Consider the following 16,861-nt stretch of genomic DNA (forward strand, 5'->3'; position numbering starts at 1 on the left):
AGTACAAAAAGGTGCTGAGTAGGTGGCAGCAATGTTACACCTTCAGGGAACCTGCCCTGGGTTTTCTCCTCCTCACTCATTCTCCTGATCCAGCCAGGATGCAGCTGAACAATCAGCTAAGTCCCTTTGCTCTCCAGTTTGAGCTTGGAAAACAGCAGCGTCTCACAGATTTTTCTTGTTGGGCAAACTCAATGGAAGATGTCAAGCCTGTTTCTGCTCTCTCCACTGTCGTGTGAGAGCTCCAAAGGTCAAGTCAAGAGATTGACAACAGGCCAAGGAGCAAGCTCTTGCTCAGTTTACATATGCTGCCATTAGCACTGCTCTTTTGTCTGTATTCAGCACATTTTTTCACTGCCCCTCACATTATCTTGTCAATCTTCTGCTCCCATCAGCATTTATTGTCGTTCCCAGTGTTTTTAGCACTTAATTCTCATTTCTCTGCCACAATCTTTATCTCAATTATGTCATGGCCTTTAAGTTGCAATTCATTTATGTTGCTACAAAATTTGTGTCAGGCTCTGGAAATGGGCACTTTTTGTCTAATGCAGGGTTTCACCCTGTCCCTTTTTCTTGCTGAAGGGCTGTTTGGCAGCTGGGAACTTCTGTGACTTATTCTGGCAGTTGGCTGAATGGAACCTCTGATGTCAAAAAGTCATGCAAAGACAGACTTCAAACATGTCCTGAGGTACCAGCTCAGTTTAGTTTGTGACTTTGAAACAAAGAAGAGAAGCAGCAAAGGAACTTAATCTGTCTTCATACGAAGACTCCACATTTGTGCTGTTGGAAAACTCAGGAGCTGTTCACGTTCTTGTTCTGGCAAAAGTAATTGCCTCGAGGTAAATCCAGTTGTTTTCATTATATAATTCTCTGATCTAGAAAAAATAAAAATATTGTGGTTATTCTGACATGCCAGTTCCCTACACAAAGCTTCAAGAGGAACCACATCCCTCTAACAAAGCACTCCATCGTCCTCTGATTGCTAAGGGCAGGCAGCTTCTCTACACAGTCTGCTCCTGTAGATTAAACAGCCTTTCAGCTCAATTCTGAAGAGAGCCAGGTTTTAACTACCCCCTATTATGGAAAAGGGCCAGTAATGAAAAAATAAAATACATCTGTGTGCTGTGCTTTTTAAATTAAGCTAAACTGAGTGTTATTGTGGTGACACTGAAGGCAAACACTTACAAACAAAGCAAATGAGAAAATACTACTCATGAAAATTCTCAAGGCAGTTTGTCTCCAAAGAGTAAACCAAAGAGCAAGGGTTTTTAGCAAAACCTTCAGCAAGAAGGCCTAATCTGCACAGCAGCTGTTTCAAGGAACACAGAGCAACAACGAGCAAGCAGTACAGGGTAACAGTTCAGCATCCCTGCAGAAGACATGGGTTTGGGTGTTCACAATTCTTTGGTGCTTTCATGATTTGCAGTCTCAAGTCCACAGCCACACAAAGGGTCCAAGGGATCAAGGAGATCTAGGAACACATCTATCCTCAGCCAAAAGGCTCAAGTTAGACTCTGCAGAGAGCACCAGAGGCCTAAGAAGGTTAGCATCTGTTTATCATAACCCAGTTCATCAGGCTCTGGAGGAGGATGAAGGTCTACCTTCTTCCTTCACACAAGGTCTGAACAATCTGTACCCTGGTACTTACCGAGGTCATAACAGGTCACAGATGTTATTTTTCCAGCTGGTCCCCAACTCAAACAACTCACCTTTTTTATATTCTGACCACAAGCAAACTGACGCACACTGAAAGCCCCAGTGGTAGGAAGACAACATTTCAGTAAATGTGTATGAAATTCCCCAGATCTGGGTGTGTGTATTACATACTCTGTAATAGGTTCAGGGGTTTTTAAATTTATGGTTTGAGAAAGAAATTTTAAATTTACTGACCTGTACTGCTCAGTTTATGATACCCCGGCCTCCAGGACAAGCCTCAGGTCGTTGTGAGGAGGAAAGTTCCACTGCTATCAACTCTTCCTGTGTCTAATTACAGAAAGTGCTCTCAGCAAACTGTTCACAGCTTTTCCAGCACTACCTTCTGCTGTACAATCAGGGAAGATAACAATTTTTGGGGACTTATTTATGCTTCTTGCTCAGTTATAAACAGTACCAAGTTTATTGCCATCAATTGCTTGAAAACTAGAAGGTGGTGAAATACCAGGTTAGGTCAGGAAGAAGGAGACACCTGGTCACTGAGGTGTCCACTGTGGCTGTCCAGGGAAGCAGCCCAGGCAAGAGGCTGCACGGATCACGGCAGCCACAGGTTCAGAGTGCTGCACTTCCTGAAATACAATATGCACGTATGAAATACATTTGGTATTTTATTAAGTAAACAACTCAATTATCAGTGCACATTTTAAGCAGCAGAAATAAAAGAAGCACCTCAGACTTTCATACCGTAACAAAAGTTCTGTGGAAGCTGCATTTTATTTGAAAATCCACCCATTTTTGCTAACATACATTTTAATATTTTAAACAAAAATAGAATCTGCAGAGACAATGCAGCAAGTATGCTTAATTCATGTACAGAATTGCTTTCGTATCATTGACTATCCTTCTGAAGGCCCCACTCCACCCAAAAGTTATGGTGTATTTACACAAAGCACCGATCAACAGCGCTACTTTAATTCCTCGTGAACTAAATACCCACTAGACATATGTAAGGAAGCTACTTCCCCTTTTTTACTTTTAAAAGGTAGATGATCATGAACGAGCCCAATGAAAAGGCTTACCCCCCAACATACAACACCTCAATTATTTTTTTTTTACAGAAAAGAAGGAAAGTCTTCAAAATGAAAGCAATTCCTCACATTCATCTTGGAAAGGCCTTATAATGTCAAATGTAAAAATAATGACATGCCAAGCACAAAGCAATAAAGTTCCTTCCCAATGCACTAATGCTGAATTAAAAATGTAGTGCTTCTTCTAGTCAGTTAACTGTTCCCTTGCAAAATCCTAGGCACAGAATTGACTATAAGGATTAATGCGTTTTACAGCTCTTCCCTAATTCCCATATATACTGAGAATTCATTAGATTCAGACCTTTAAAATATTTAGTGCTCTGTATGTCAGCTGAAAAGCATTCTGAATCAGATTCATTCTTTGTGGATAAAAATCAGACATACTGTATACATCCATACTCATTTTCATAAGGAGGTTTTTTTGATACAATATTAATGTTAAATTGATAATCATAAATAAATACAAACAATAATACATAAGGAATGTCTACTGCAAACTGAATATATAATTTTTAAAAAAAGTTAATTTCCATTACTGCTGTGCCTACATTTGTGAGGACTGAAAAGGTAACTGCAGAATTAAGAGTTAGGATTCGACCCTCCCCTGCCCAGAGTCTTGTTTTGAGTTACGGTAAAGAACACATCTCCAATCCAGACAGCATTTCCAAACACCGATATCAATTTCCAGAATGAAGGCTTCTCTTCATACGTTACCAATTAAGGATATTATTAGAAGCTGAGAGTATTGACGTGTTAGTCACCAGGACAAAAATAGATCTTGGTCTTAATTCATGGCAATTCTTGGCTTTGTGTTGTGTACTGATGTCTTCTTATGGAGGTATCCCAGCTTCCTTCATTGCTCTTCATCATTTCACTGCATCACTTAATGGAAGAGGAGTGTTTGAGGGACTGAAGTTCATTTTTTTCCTGGAAGTGGGAGTTTACTGCTGAGCACATCTTTTTGGAAACGTTCCTTTCTCTTCCATCTAACACAGTTACATAAACTGAATCTGGAAAGATGAAAAACCCTGGGGTTAACATGCAACAGAAGTAGGACTTCACTCTAAACCTTTTTTCTTCAAAAATTTCCATTCTTCTGATGCCCAAGCTACCCCATGATCTGAAGTTTTGAACAGAAATAAAATATTTTTAAAAAATTAGGGCCTGGAAAAAACCAAAAGCCATCAGGATGTTCTTCCAACGACACCAGCCTTTGGAACAGCTCTGCATTAAAAATAAAACCCACCTAGTTATCCATGCAATATTGTCACCAGCGGCAGCATAACACAGACCAACACCATTATGAAGAGAACTCAGGGTCATTTTTCATGTTGAACCAGAGGAAGTGCACAAAGAAAAGCAGCTGCTGTGTGCAATAAGCCTACTCTCTCTTTATACTATGAATTCTCAAATTTCTTTTTAATGTTTTCACTCATTTTATTATTTAATTCCCACCTGCCCCTGACTGGTCAAAAACAAGACAACTCCTCCACTGCACCTCTGTACCAAAATGGATCCTGGCACATGTGAAACAAGCACCTCCACCTGTATGAATGGAACTCTTGTCAAGCCACAGGGAAGCACATGAGCACCCTGCCAGCAGCACTCAGGGCTCTGCTGCTAACGGGGAACTCTGAACATTTTCCTGATGAGATGGTAAATACCAGGTAGCACCAGTTCCTTCTCCCTAACTGCAGCAAGTATCACATGAGCTGGTTCTGTTTCCAATGGACTGAAGCAAAAACACTCAATCAGCCTGTGATCTGCTGAAGTTAAATACAAAGAGTTTCCAAGTCACTTCCACAGTGCTTCCAACTCAACAAGATTTGGTTTTATGTCCTTCAGAAACAGTTCTAGCCATGTTAATAAAACTTGAATTAGAACTTTTTTGTTTCATATCACAAACACCAGCATCTCCCCAGAATAATGGACAATACCTAAGTTGTTCTACAAGAAATCCTGGAGAGAGAGCTCTGCAAAGGGGTCCTTTCCTGAGGCTCTGTGAGGACTCTGACTGGAAGGGCTGGATGCTGCAGACAGCTAGTAAGAAAGACGACAGAGAAAGGGAAAGAAAAAGAAAACAAGGTCTCAGAATGACAGAATATGAAAGCTAAACGTGTAATGAAAGGACAAGGGGAGGTTAAGAGGCAAATTTGGCAGAAGTCAACTATTAAAATAAGGTATTTGGTCATATGGAAAACAAAGCCTCTTCAATGGTTGGTGTAATGTAGAAACAAGCTAGCCACGACCCTCCAGAAAGGAAACGCCAGTGGCATTTGCCAAACAAGCAGATACACACTTTCACAGCAGTTTTCTTCAAAGGAAGATACAAAACATTCAGCCTGACTTCTGTGAAACAGGTTAGTCCTCTCCCTGCTTTACTGGGAAAACTACAGCCTGGCAGGGAGAGATGATGCTGGGGTCTGGCCAGAGCACGGCAGCTTTCCAGATGGTTTCTCCAGAAGGAATAGCTCTCAGCATCTTTTCTTGTCAAAATAGGATGCATATAAAAAGAGGTTGGATAGCAGAGAATAGATAATTCTCAATTTGGGACCTAGAAGGAGAACATGAGATATATTCTGTGAGTAGGAGAAAAAAGAAAAAAAAAGGAAAAAAGATGAAAGTTTCAACTGCTACTGTGGCCATTTTAGGTGAGAACTGAAGACTGTGACTCATAGTCTGTACACTCATAAAAACTGCATCCTACAGTCATATACCTAAAGCAGAACACCACAAACTCAGTCATATAAAGCACATAACTTAGAGGTGGGTAATATTGGTATTCTAACTGCTGCTACTGGGAAGGACCAATAATCTGCAGGCTGTACTAGCAGGAGTATCTACTATTTGTGGATTTATTTTTCCTTCTGTATTAATACTTTTCCCATTATACATGGTGTTTTATTAAATCCTATTTGTCTTCCCCTGCTAGAACATGCATGTTTCTGCAGTTATAAATCAAAGTCAGCATCCTCCAATTTGGGTTCCTCACTGGAACAGTTTGTTCAGAATCGAGTCACTTGCACTCCATGCCCATGGCAAAAAGCATTGCATAAAGACCTTTTCCTTTGGAAATGCCAGGCACCTGCCAACCTACGCATGACAGGAAATCTGGTTATGGGAACTTGCTTGCAGAAGTGCTCAGAGTGTAAATATTGCCATTGCACATTTAAATTTTTCACATGAATGTCTATCTCAGAAACCATATGAGCAGACTGAGTTCCTTCAGGATCAGTACATACTTAATCTGCACTGGAATCTTCATCTCCTCCTGAAACCCCACTCCCAATGGTGCACTCATATTCAGTTACCATAAATAAATTATGCAAAAGTCATGAGACAGTATGGGAAATGCTTGAGAAGCAGTTTCAGGATGTCAGAATTTCCCCTCTTAAACTTGGTTCTTTCCTTTGGAAAGCTGCAGGCAGACTAGTGATATGGTCCAACAGAGTCCTAACTTCAGCAAGGAATGCCTGCTGCCACTTGATTTCAGGAAACAATCTTCCTCTTCATGGTGAAATGCCTTGAGGTCACATACATTTCTATCAAACTGAGCTGCCAAATCTCCAGCCCTTATCAAGTCCAAAGTAACATCCCAGTTTGAAAGCAGTGTGGAAGACTGGTAGGTTTGGGAAGACTGGTAGGTTTGGGCCAGTAGTGCAACAGCAGCACATAACCGCACACAGGGGAAATTCCAGAAAACCCATTCAGGTTAAAATCTGAGGAAAAAACCTGACTATTACCTAAATGCCATAATTAAATTCAGACAAGACTTAGAGTAAATATGCATTTCAACAAAATTCCTCTCATTATTAAAAAGGAGACCTAAAAAAAATACACGGGAAGTATAGTTAGACTGCTTCCTACATTGCACCAGATTACTCCAGTTTATAGATAGATCTGAAAACCAGGACCACTCCTAGCAGTTTCTAAGGAGAAGCATTTAAAACAACAGTGCTGGCCATCAGTTTCTCCAGAGCTGATCTAATTGGAGCTGTGGATTTAGTGTCCCTGCTGCCCAGCGCTGGTGTGATGTGAAACACACCACTCTGCACTGCTCAGACAGCTTAGTCTCACCTCCAGCATCAGCCGGCACTTCTCACTGCCTCCAACAAAGACAAAGCTCCCTGGAGCCACAGTAAAACCTAGGAACCCGTCCATAAGCGAGCATTGGGCTGACTGCCACCATTAGCTACATTCTGTTTTCCCATGAAACAAGTCTGTCAAACTGTTTTACCATATATTTTAGGGGTAACGTGCCAAAGCAAGCATCTCTCAGGTCTACTTTCTGGCTTAAGTCTGTCCTGAACTCCCTACCCTGTTCTTACAGTTTCAAACACCCCTCAAACCCCTCGCCCCCCTACACCCAGCCAAAAACCAACCACAAACCAGATCCACCAAACCAACTTACTCATTTCAACATTTACCTATTCTCCATCACCCAGGTGATTGCTCCTGCTACTTGCCCTGTAGAATTGGCTGTGTTAACAGCTGCTGTGTGTTACAATTTACATAGATGTTGGCAGTGGGTGGAGTGATTTCTTTATTCTATTTTAAATCTTAAATTTTGAACTACCCATCTGCTTCCCCCTCCTAAGGCTATGTCCTTCTGTGGACAATCACACCACAACACGTGCCATGTGAAGGCACATGGATTTGTCCTAATTGTACCATTCTTTGTTGGCCAACACAACATGGTTGTTGGTTTTACAGCCAAGCCCTGCTGCTGCACATTGGGACATTCAGGCCTTGTGACGAGCAGACACATTCCAGCCCCTGTGCATCAGCCATATCTGGGACATTCAGCATTTGCTGCACTGTATCACATCTGCCATCCCCCTGCTTGAACCACTGATTCAGCCTGCCCCCTCCTCAGACACACTCACACACACTCACCAGCTACAATGTCATCAAACAACTCCAACCATTCTCACTGTCCTGGGTAGCACAATGTAATAAGTTGCAGCAGGTAATGGCCACCATTGTATCATGATGAAAACTTATTTTCTTTCTCAGATGGGAAATACTGCAAGATAAATATTTTCAAAGAAAAATTACACACCTTTCAAAATTATTAATGCCTTCTGCACTCAGATTACCAAAGAAGTGACTGTTCTAGTTTCATTCTCCCTTATTTCAAATTACTGTGCCCTTAAAAACCGAACTACCTTTGCTTTTGACTGCTACAATTAGGAAAAAGGTTGCAAGCATGTAAAGAGAACACTTGGAAGAGAAGCGAAACAGGTATGTCTAGAGACAGAAAAAAATTAATTATTAAGACTAATCCTTGAGAGTATCAAGTTATGAACAACAGTTTAGTTTATATGGAAACTGCACAACATTATGATGCCTATTTTCCCAGTGTGTTCTCAACTCACTACAACTTGGCAATAACATTTTTGGCAACAACTTCCTGTCTGTCATCATGCTTTTAAGTACCTTTAGCTTTCTTTACTGTAGACAACACCCAAGATTTATCAGGAGACTGGAGGAGATATAATCTGGTGCTTTAAATTAAGTATGAAAAACAATTTAGTTTTTGTCAAGTAATGATGCCATGGGCAAAACCAGTATTAGAATAATGGTGTTTACAGTGATCCTTGTGGGCAGTTTGAGCTGTGTGCCTCTCAGATAACCATTATTTATTATTTGAGATTTTTTTACAGACCCAAAGAACACACATTTCTGTTTCTTTCCTTTTTCTATTTCTGGCATAACAAGAGCAATAACTAAACTTAAAGCACAAAATACACTCTCAGAAGAGCCTCAAGACAGCATACAGTAAATTCAGTGTGAGAGAAGGGTAATTCCCCTCCCTGGCTATACATTAATAAACTCTGCTGTGCATGGGGAAGCTCTCACATGCAGCCCTTGTTTCATTTAAGATGCTTTACTGGTATCAGGCTTCTGAAAACTTGACACCTTCCAGCAACAAAGACTGTGTGTCTCAGGGAAAACCCTTCTTGGTCACAGCAAACGCTGACTCAAAGGGTGTGTTTTCAATGAAATTAATTCTCACAGGAGCCAAACATTGTCAGGTAAGAGAATAAATATAGCTCCACACACCTCACTTGTGACTAATTTCTCTTTCTCATGTTCTGACAGCCAGCTGGGATTCAACCTAGGCCACGCCCTGCAATGTCAAATGAAGCAGAAAGGCTCACTGAACTATTCAGACCCATCTACCTGTTCATAACTGAATCAGGCAGGTAGGCAGGTTTTTTTTAAGGATAATTTCAATTTTTTTTTAATGTAAAGAAAACTTCTATCCTTGAGGATCCTTTTACTTGGTCAATATTTAAAATGGTATAAATGGTATAAAATCCATGTGAAAAATACCAAATCACTTAAGTGACAGTGAAGGTGCAAAGCAGCTCTCAGAAGTCTAAGACAAAGCCAGTTGAGAACTGCATTTCTAGCTAAAGAAATCTAACAGCATCTCTTTCAGATAAAGCATTTAAAAGAAGACATTAAAAAAAAAAAAACCCCTATTCACAAGGCTGTATTTTGAAGACGACAATGGGCATACAGCCCACTGGGAGCACACAGCAGAACCCTTCTTATAAAAGGATCAGACTGAGGCACTGGAAAATGCTTGAGGCTCTTTCTAGTTCCAGCTTAATGCCGAATTCTCTTCCCTCTACAGTCTAGTCCCAAACACTGCAGTTACACCAACCTATACCTAGGTGAAGTTACACATGAATGCTTTAAACATTCACCTATAGAAACAGAGCGCTTTATAGTAAGATCAAACACAGGCACAATATATTTCATTTTTCTAATAGAAGTCTGATGTACAGAGTGAACTTTGAAAAAGAGACATCTGATAGATGAGTAAAACCACACTTAATCCTGGAGCTTCAGTCTGCCAGTTAAACTTGGCTCTGCCTCTAACTGCAGTTCACAAATACGAAGTCTTAATGATATTAGAATGTCCCAAAAATAGTATGAAGGTGGTCAGGGTTATCCATCCCCTCTTCCTCCTACTTTTTAAAATGTTTTTCTTACAGTAAAAAAAAACCCTCTCTTAAGATGCCTATTGGGTTATAGAAGTGAGTTCAGACAGAAATTTCCCAGTGACAGACATTTGTAAAACAAATCAATAACAGGTGTTGTATTTAACTCCAGTATTGATGCAGTTAGTTCAGAGTGGCCCTTTGGCACACTCATTCCAGTAGGTGAGGTAATCAATCTGGACACAACACATCCCAAGAAACAGGTAACCAGGGGATTTAAGGAACACTCCAGCTAAGGTAGCACTTAACAGGGAAAGGCCAGGTAGATCAGTATTGCTATTGCACATCTTCACTATGCTGCAAATGCAGTCTCCTGCAAAACCATGGAGCAACACAAAACCCACTGGAGACTACCATGGTTAAAACCAGATGGATGTGCCACATGCCTCCCACTGAGGTGGTCAGGACCAACAACAGGGTGGGGGGCTGAGTTTTCACCAAGTTTGACGCCACAATTTTTTCAAACCCATCTAATACGGTCATGGGTATAAAAGGCTACACATACCCTGTCTGGCCCCTGCAAAATGCTGTAATACAAGCACACACCTTGCACCATGGGTACTTTACAATCTTATACTTTTAAATGTAACAGGGGAAAGAACAGTGATACATATACTTAGGAAAACGCTGTAATAGCCAATCCGACATAAACACACTCTGCGGGTAAAGCAGCATGGAATATGACTTTGAAGAAAAAGCTCATCTTCAGCACAGGGCACAGACATCAGCTTTTGCTATTCTTTGTCATTGTCACATTCCCAGAAAAACAATGCCTGAAAAAGACCTACCCTCTTTGGTTTGGTAACACAAACTTGCTGCTGTCAACATGGATACAAGCAGATAGGAAGCAAGCCTTCCATCAACCTTCCATGAACTTGTGCAATAATTTGCCCAACACAGATAAGAGATATTAATTATATCTATGCATAAAATTAACATATTTAATATACTTCTAAAGAAACTGCTTCGTGTAATTCATTCCCAGCACCAACAATTTAAATATACACACCTGTGCTCCTGGTACAGGGCCAAAGGGGTTTGGTGGTCTCATGACTGGCTGACTGTATATCAAAGTTGGCTGGGTCATTACTGGTATGCCTCCCATCTGTGATGGCTGAAAAAACCCAGACAGCATCAAATCACACACAACATTAATACATTTCAAGTATTTAAGGAGTTAAAGGAAAATGGCAAATGGGTGAAAAGTCATGGTCATATTTGAGATATGCAACTATGTGAGATCATTCTGCAAATAAAGGTGACCAGAAAGGAACATTAGAGCCTTCCCAAGGATTTTTTCTCAATAACAACTGAGCCCATTCAATCTCTTGCTGCGAAGATCTGAAGCACTGAAACACTTGTTAGACAAGCATTTGTGCTGGTCCTTCTGCTCCCAAACACGAGGTCTGACAGCACTGAGGTCTGAGGCACTCCCTGACTGCCTCTGAAAGTACAAGCACAGTTGTGCAGACAGCAGTGCAGTGCTGACAGAGCTGAGGACAAAACTGAAAACTGAGAGCTGTACATGCAATTAATGTTAAGTCATTATGCAATCAGAGCCGAAGTGTTACCAACACTCCAGCTGAGCCAAATTACAAGTTTAATGTATATTAATGGTCTTACAAGTCAGGTTATATTTAACACAGATGCCCATCTCTGGCACTGCTTTTGACATTCCCCTTAGGCTTGGGTTGACAGCCAGCAGCAGTCCTACTGAAGCAATCCCGACACCAAGCAGCTTTTCCCTGGCTAATCCTGGTGGTGATGGTACTCTTCCTATCATGCCAACCAGCTGTTTGGGCAATCACAGGGTGAACCCATTCAATAAACTGCCCCTAATGAAAACATCCTATAAAAAAATGTAAGAACAACTGAACAACTGCTGGCCCAAGACATGGGAAGCAGCAGCCAGGCAATGCCCAGGCACAGCGCTACAGCGCTAAACAAGCTGCCTGTCCCAGCAAGCTCACAACAGATGGAAACATGAGGGAAAAGCCTGCACTTAGGCAGGACCATCCTCAGGACTGTGGTCCCCACTACTGCTTTTATGAAAAACTAAAATGTTTAACAGCAAGGGTTGTAAATTGAGTCAACATTTCAGAGACTCCTGATGGTAAATGTCCTCAGTAAAGTCTGAATGAGCCAGGGCAGATTTCAGGATGTGCTATGGAGCCCACTGGTCATTCTGTAATGGCCCACCTCACCCACCTGCTCACATACTGGACGTGTTTGAACAAGCAGCAGCAACTCAGGGTAATAGAGTTATGTCTCCTTAATTCCAGTTTCCACTTCACATTGGCATTTAAACCCCACAATCAAACACAGCACAACAATGTAACATAACAAGCAAGATTACTTCTGGTACAGTACATGTTACCTTCCCCTACTGCTGACTCAAAAGAACTATGAAAATGCTGCTGGTACCATAAGAGCAAAGTTGTGTAGATCAAGTTTGAATCCATACTAATGTTAGTTTAAGCATAACAGCTTTGACCAAGAATATGGAAGTTCATGGATGGGTAATGGGGAATATGATAATTTATGATACTCTCCCAAGAGGCCCTCAAAAAAGTCGTTGGCCACTTCTGCAATTCACTTACTGAGTGTATATAAGCTATAATCATTAAACTAATTTGGTTACATGATGAAATATTTAGTTTTTTTTTTCCTTTAATCTGTGAGGCATTTAATAGAATAACTGCTTGAAGGAAGTTTTCTTGCCTTTTATTCACCCAGAAAAGCTGTGCTGCATCAAAATCATACTAAAAAGAGCTAAGGCGTATAATTTCAGAAATATGTTAAAATTTAAGGTAAGAACAAAAATTTTTAAAGCAAAAAGCAGGGAGGTCAGGTTTATATGAAAAGCCTTGAGACACTGGTGTGTCACTAACAGATCCAACTCTCAACCAAAACCACACCATATTGCAGTGTCACAAACTTGCACTTTTGTAGCATTAATCAACACAGACGCTTGCTCCCAAACCTCAGCAGAAAGTATTTAAGGAAGGCTCCACCTCACCAAGAAAACATTTCTCTTCTGAAAGCAGATATTTATATTGACATGATAAACTTCTATAATAAACTTACTTCCATGCCAATAAGGACCACCAAGAATAGACACTGTGTTAATTTTTATAGAATCACAGAATGATTTGGGTTGGAAGGGACCTTAATCTAAAAATGATCTAGTTCCATTTTAAGAAGTTTATGAATAAAACAAGTGAAGTAAGAAAGGGCAGACTTAATTTCAGACGAACAGCATGTAAGTGGTTCAGAAAAGAAGTTAATAATTTGGTGAGGAAAAAATGAATGGGAGTTGAAATTCAGTCTTCAGTAGAATAGTTCAGGAAAACAAGAGCTACCAAACTATAAGCAATGAAACAATATACAGCATGTGCCTGGTTGGAGTTGTAGGAATTCCACTCACCATCACGTAGCCCATCATTCCTGTTGGCGTTGTAGCAGGATAGGCCATTACAGGGGGTGCCTGGTGTGAGAAACAGTGGTGAACTGAGAGATCAGCTGCATACTCTAAGACATTGCTTTCTAAGGATCAACTGCAGCACTCAGCTTATTATGAACATAGCAGAGAATAAATTGGATTTGCAGTCTGGTGTTAAGAGTGTATGCTAATTATTTCAGATGTAGTACAATACCTAAGCTAAAGTTTATGGGCCATCTTGGCAAATCTATAAGAGTGTATTTGCTTTTATCATGTTAGGATTCTGGCTGTTTGAACTAAACTGTACATTCCACTCTCTCAACATCCTGTTTAGAGAACACAGTACAAGACTCAGAGAAGTTTGAGAGAAAATATTTATGAAGCAGAAGCACTTTTTAAATCCCATGTAGTATACACTTATATTTCAGTATCAAAAGTAATGGTACACAAGAAGTCTTGAGAGAGTTTGAAAGACCAAATTACCATTGCTTCTGCTGACACAGGAATTCTCTTTAGCCGGGATGAAAATATGATGGGGATTCCCCTAGCAGGCTTTGATATAAATTACTCTCACAGGAATAGCCAGTTTGCACTCCCTCTCCCTCCCTCACTCCATTCACTGCATTTGAACATGCTAAAAGTCCTCTTAGTAATTTGCAGATACATATATGTTACCCTGATGTGCTTACTGCACTTTTATGAAGGTACAGCACAACTGCTGTCAAAACTGGGGCAAGCTTCTGCTTTGAAAACAGTTTGGCAATATATATGTAGAAAAACAGCTGATAACTCTTAGAAATTTAAATAAAGACAGTTCTTCATCTCTTAGCCATATTCTTTAGTCTACAGTTTATTATCCACTTTCTAAAATGGCCTTAACTATTATAAGGACAAAAAAGTTGGATTTTTTTTTTCCAGACTAAACTGGTGCTTACAGATATTTAGATAGCTTGCTATCTATTCACTCCACCTCCTGTTAGTCTACCCTTTTAGAAAAAACAAAACCAGTAATTTTCATGTTTTTCTGTAGGGATTTCTATTCAAGACAAACACCATAAGCATTTCTTGGTACACAGGCATTACTGCTACAGAAAAGAGGCAAATCATAAATCATTAATCATACTGGATTAATTAAAGCAGATAAATTGCTTCATCAGGAATATGGCATCAGGAAAGCTGCTTCTGAATTCAGTTCTAAAGTATCAGCTGCTTTTTCCTATATAGTAGAGCCAGTGCAAATGGCATTTAAATTGCCATGAGAACAGATAGAAAATCATCTGGACAGCGTATTTGCCACATATTTCACACAGCGGGCAAAGCTGTCTCAAAAATGACAACTTTTCTTTTTGTTTTGCTTGTGTACACACATCTACACAAACATGCTGAATAAACTTATTGTTGAGTGCTCAAATATGGACCTACCACCCTTTAGTTAGAGAGTTACCCTGGAATAAAAACAGAGTACAGGGAAAGACCAATATTACTGTAGACATAAAGAAAAAAGTCCTTTGAAATGAAAGCCTGCATTCCTCAGACAGCAAGCACAGGTTATTTCTTGCCCTCTGTAAACTATCTGCATTAATTTTATTTTTTCATATGAGCATTCATGACATATTGGTCTCTCCCCACTTAAAAAAAAAATGAAAATCAAGATCTACCATTAATGTGGATCAAGTGCCACATATAACAGAAGCCTGTGAGGTTTCATGCAATTATTCAAACACAATATTTTTATCTTCATTCAGAATTCACCAAATGCATTAAAGGCAGCACAGACACACACCCCAGCTCTCTGGCAGCAGATGGTACAGTTTAAAGCAAGGAAAAATAATCTTGGTATTTCCCATGCCATCATTCGATTCAAGAGCCTGCACACCACCTATGAAATTTGTGTATGCTAAGAACAGCTCAATTTTTGGCACACCAAAGATTTTCAAATGAGAAATGTGTAAATAGCGAGGAGGTTATGAGATTCTGCAACAGCAGTGGTTAATATCAGCATGCCAGTCGATTGCAAAAAGGCTGTGGGTTGTTTCACTTACGTATTGTGGAAAATGCATGCCATTCTGTATTTCCCAGGGAGAACAATTACATAATGCAATAACACTGGATTAGAAGCAAATACTTACACAACAGAATATACACAGATAGCATTTTAGTTCACAAATACATTAAATGTTTACTCTAACACATTCTTGTAATTCAAGTCATTCACTGAGACAACACACCTGTGATGCTGTCGCTGGTATTAGGTTTCACATGGGTTTGCATAGTCCATTTATTTGGTATATGCCTTTTTCACCGAAAATTTTCAAAAGCATATTTATTTAGCAAGCAGCAGCAACTCCACAATAAATGGACCACCAGAGGAAAACAAAGCTTTCCCCCCCCCCCACATTATTTCTTTTTCAAGTTTTTTATGTTATAGAACAGTTTCACAGGAAGTGTCTCAACAGTATCTCTCAATAATAAAAGCTGTTAAATGTAATGACTTATCATCACAAGATGTAGATATAAGACATGAGTTATTAAACAGATTCAAGCACACAGGTAAACTCAAACCACCAGTAATTAATGCAGGTAAGTAGTTACAATTTCTTCAATATCTACACATCCTGCAGTAAGAGCCACAAACATATTTCTCCCTAAATAAATGTAGTGAGTTGACAGGACACCTAGTAGGGAAGAGGTAGCAGATCCAGGGAGACAAGTTCTATCTTTCCAAATCCACAATGCTGCATTACTGCACTGCAGATTCAACCTCCCCCAGACAAGAGTCAGATGCAATAAATCTTTGGGGGCAGTTTGTTACCTGCTCTGTCCATGTACAGCTCTCCAGGTCATTGGTGAAAGGGTGAGTAGGATTCACATGCAAAAATGTTCTGTGAACATTGTGAAAACTACTTCTGTAAAGCCTTAACATGTAATTAAAAGCCCTCCCCCTACACTGCTACCCCAAAATCCTTGCCAATACTACCTGTTAAAATAGACATGAATTTGTTCATCAAAACTGACATGGATTAAAAGCAAGTGCACACACCAGGGCAGGAAGGCTGTAGTTATGGACATGAGGAAAGCTGTAGCCACAGACACTTCTGCAAGTATCATGGGGCCAGCTCCCACCCCCGGAGCAGGCCAAGTTACAACGTAATGATGCGTGACCTTAAGTGCACCCGAAGGACACTTTCACCCTTACACTTTTCTAGACTGCCAAATGCCTCCTCACTCCTTGGAATTCAGAGTTTTATGTCATAAACTCACAGAATGGTTTGGGTTGGAAAGTACATTGATGATGACCTAGTTTGAACCCCCCCTGCTGTGGGCAGGGACACCTTCCACTAGACCAAGCTGCTCAAAGCCCCATCCAGCCTGGCCTTGAACACTTCCAGGGATTGGGGCATTCACAGATTCTCTGGGAAATCGGTGCCAGTGCCTCAGCACCTTCACAGTAAAGAATTTCTTCCTAGTCTCTAATCTAAACCTGTCCTGTCAGTTCGCAGCCATTGCCCCTTGTCCTGTCTCCACATGCACTTGAAAATCCATTGAGTGAAACCCAGAGAGCCCTACCTCCCAAGAGAGAGGCTGCTCAAACACTACTGAAGTTTGTGCTAAACCTACATGTCACATCACAAATTATTTACTAGAATCACACTGCCAAGAAAAAC

General features: G+C 40.3%; 1 protein-coding gene across 10 annotated transcripts in view; it reads right to left on the bottom strand.

The window, feature by feature from the left end:
- Window positions 1-2,300: 2,300 nt before the first annotated feature.
- PICALM (phosphatidylinositol binding clathrin assembly protein) overlaps window positions 2,301-16,861 on the bottom strand; it is a 65,842-nt gene continuing 51,281 nt past the window's right edge. For 3 of the 10 annotated variants that reach the window (XM_039718270.1, XM_039718269.1, XM_039718263.1), the window contains 5 exons: window positions 15,239-15,262; window positions 13,182-13,241; window positions 10,764-10,868; window positions 4,676-4,778; window positions 2,301-3,748 (listed from right to left, as the gene is read on the bottom strand). In XM_039718270.1, the coding sequence (XP_039574204.1) occupies window positions 4,686-4,778; window positions 10,764-10,868; window positions 13,182-13,241; window positions 15,239-15,262 (282 nt within the window). In that variant the 3' untranslated portion in view covers window positions 2,301-3,748; window positions 4,676-4,685. Of the gene's footprint in view, window positions 3,749-4,675; window positions 4,779-5,037; window positions 5,293-7,129; window positions 7,765-10,763; window positions 10,869-13,181; window positions 13,242-15,238; window positions 15,263-16,861 lie in introns of those variants that run through there. The other 7 variants (XM_039718271.1, XM_039718264.1, XR_005628545.1 and 4 more) reach the window with 6 other exon arrangements.

Source organism: Passer montanus, unplaced genomic scaffold, assembly GCF_014805655.1.
Source record: "Passer montanus isolate IOZ18808 unplaced genomic scaffold, ASM1480565v1 scaffold4, whole genome shotgun sequence".
NCBI lineage: Eukaryota > Metazoa > Chordata > Aves > Passeriformes > Passeridae > Passer > Passer montanus.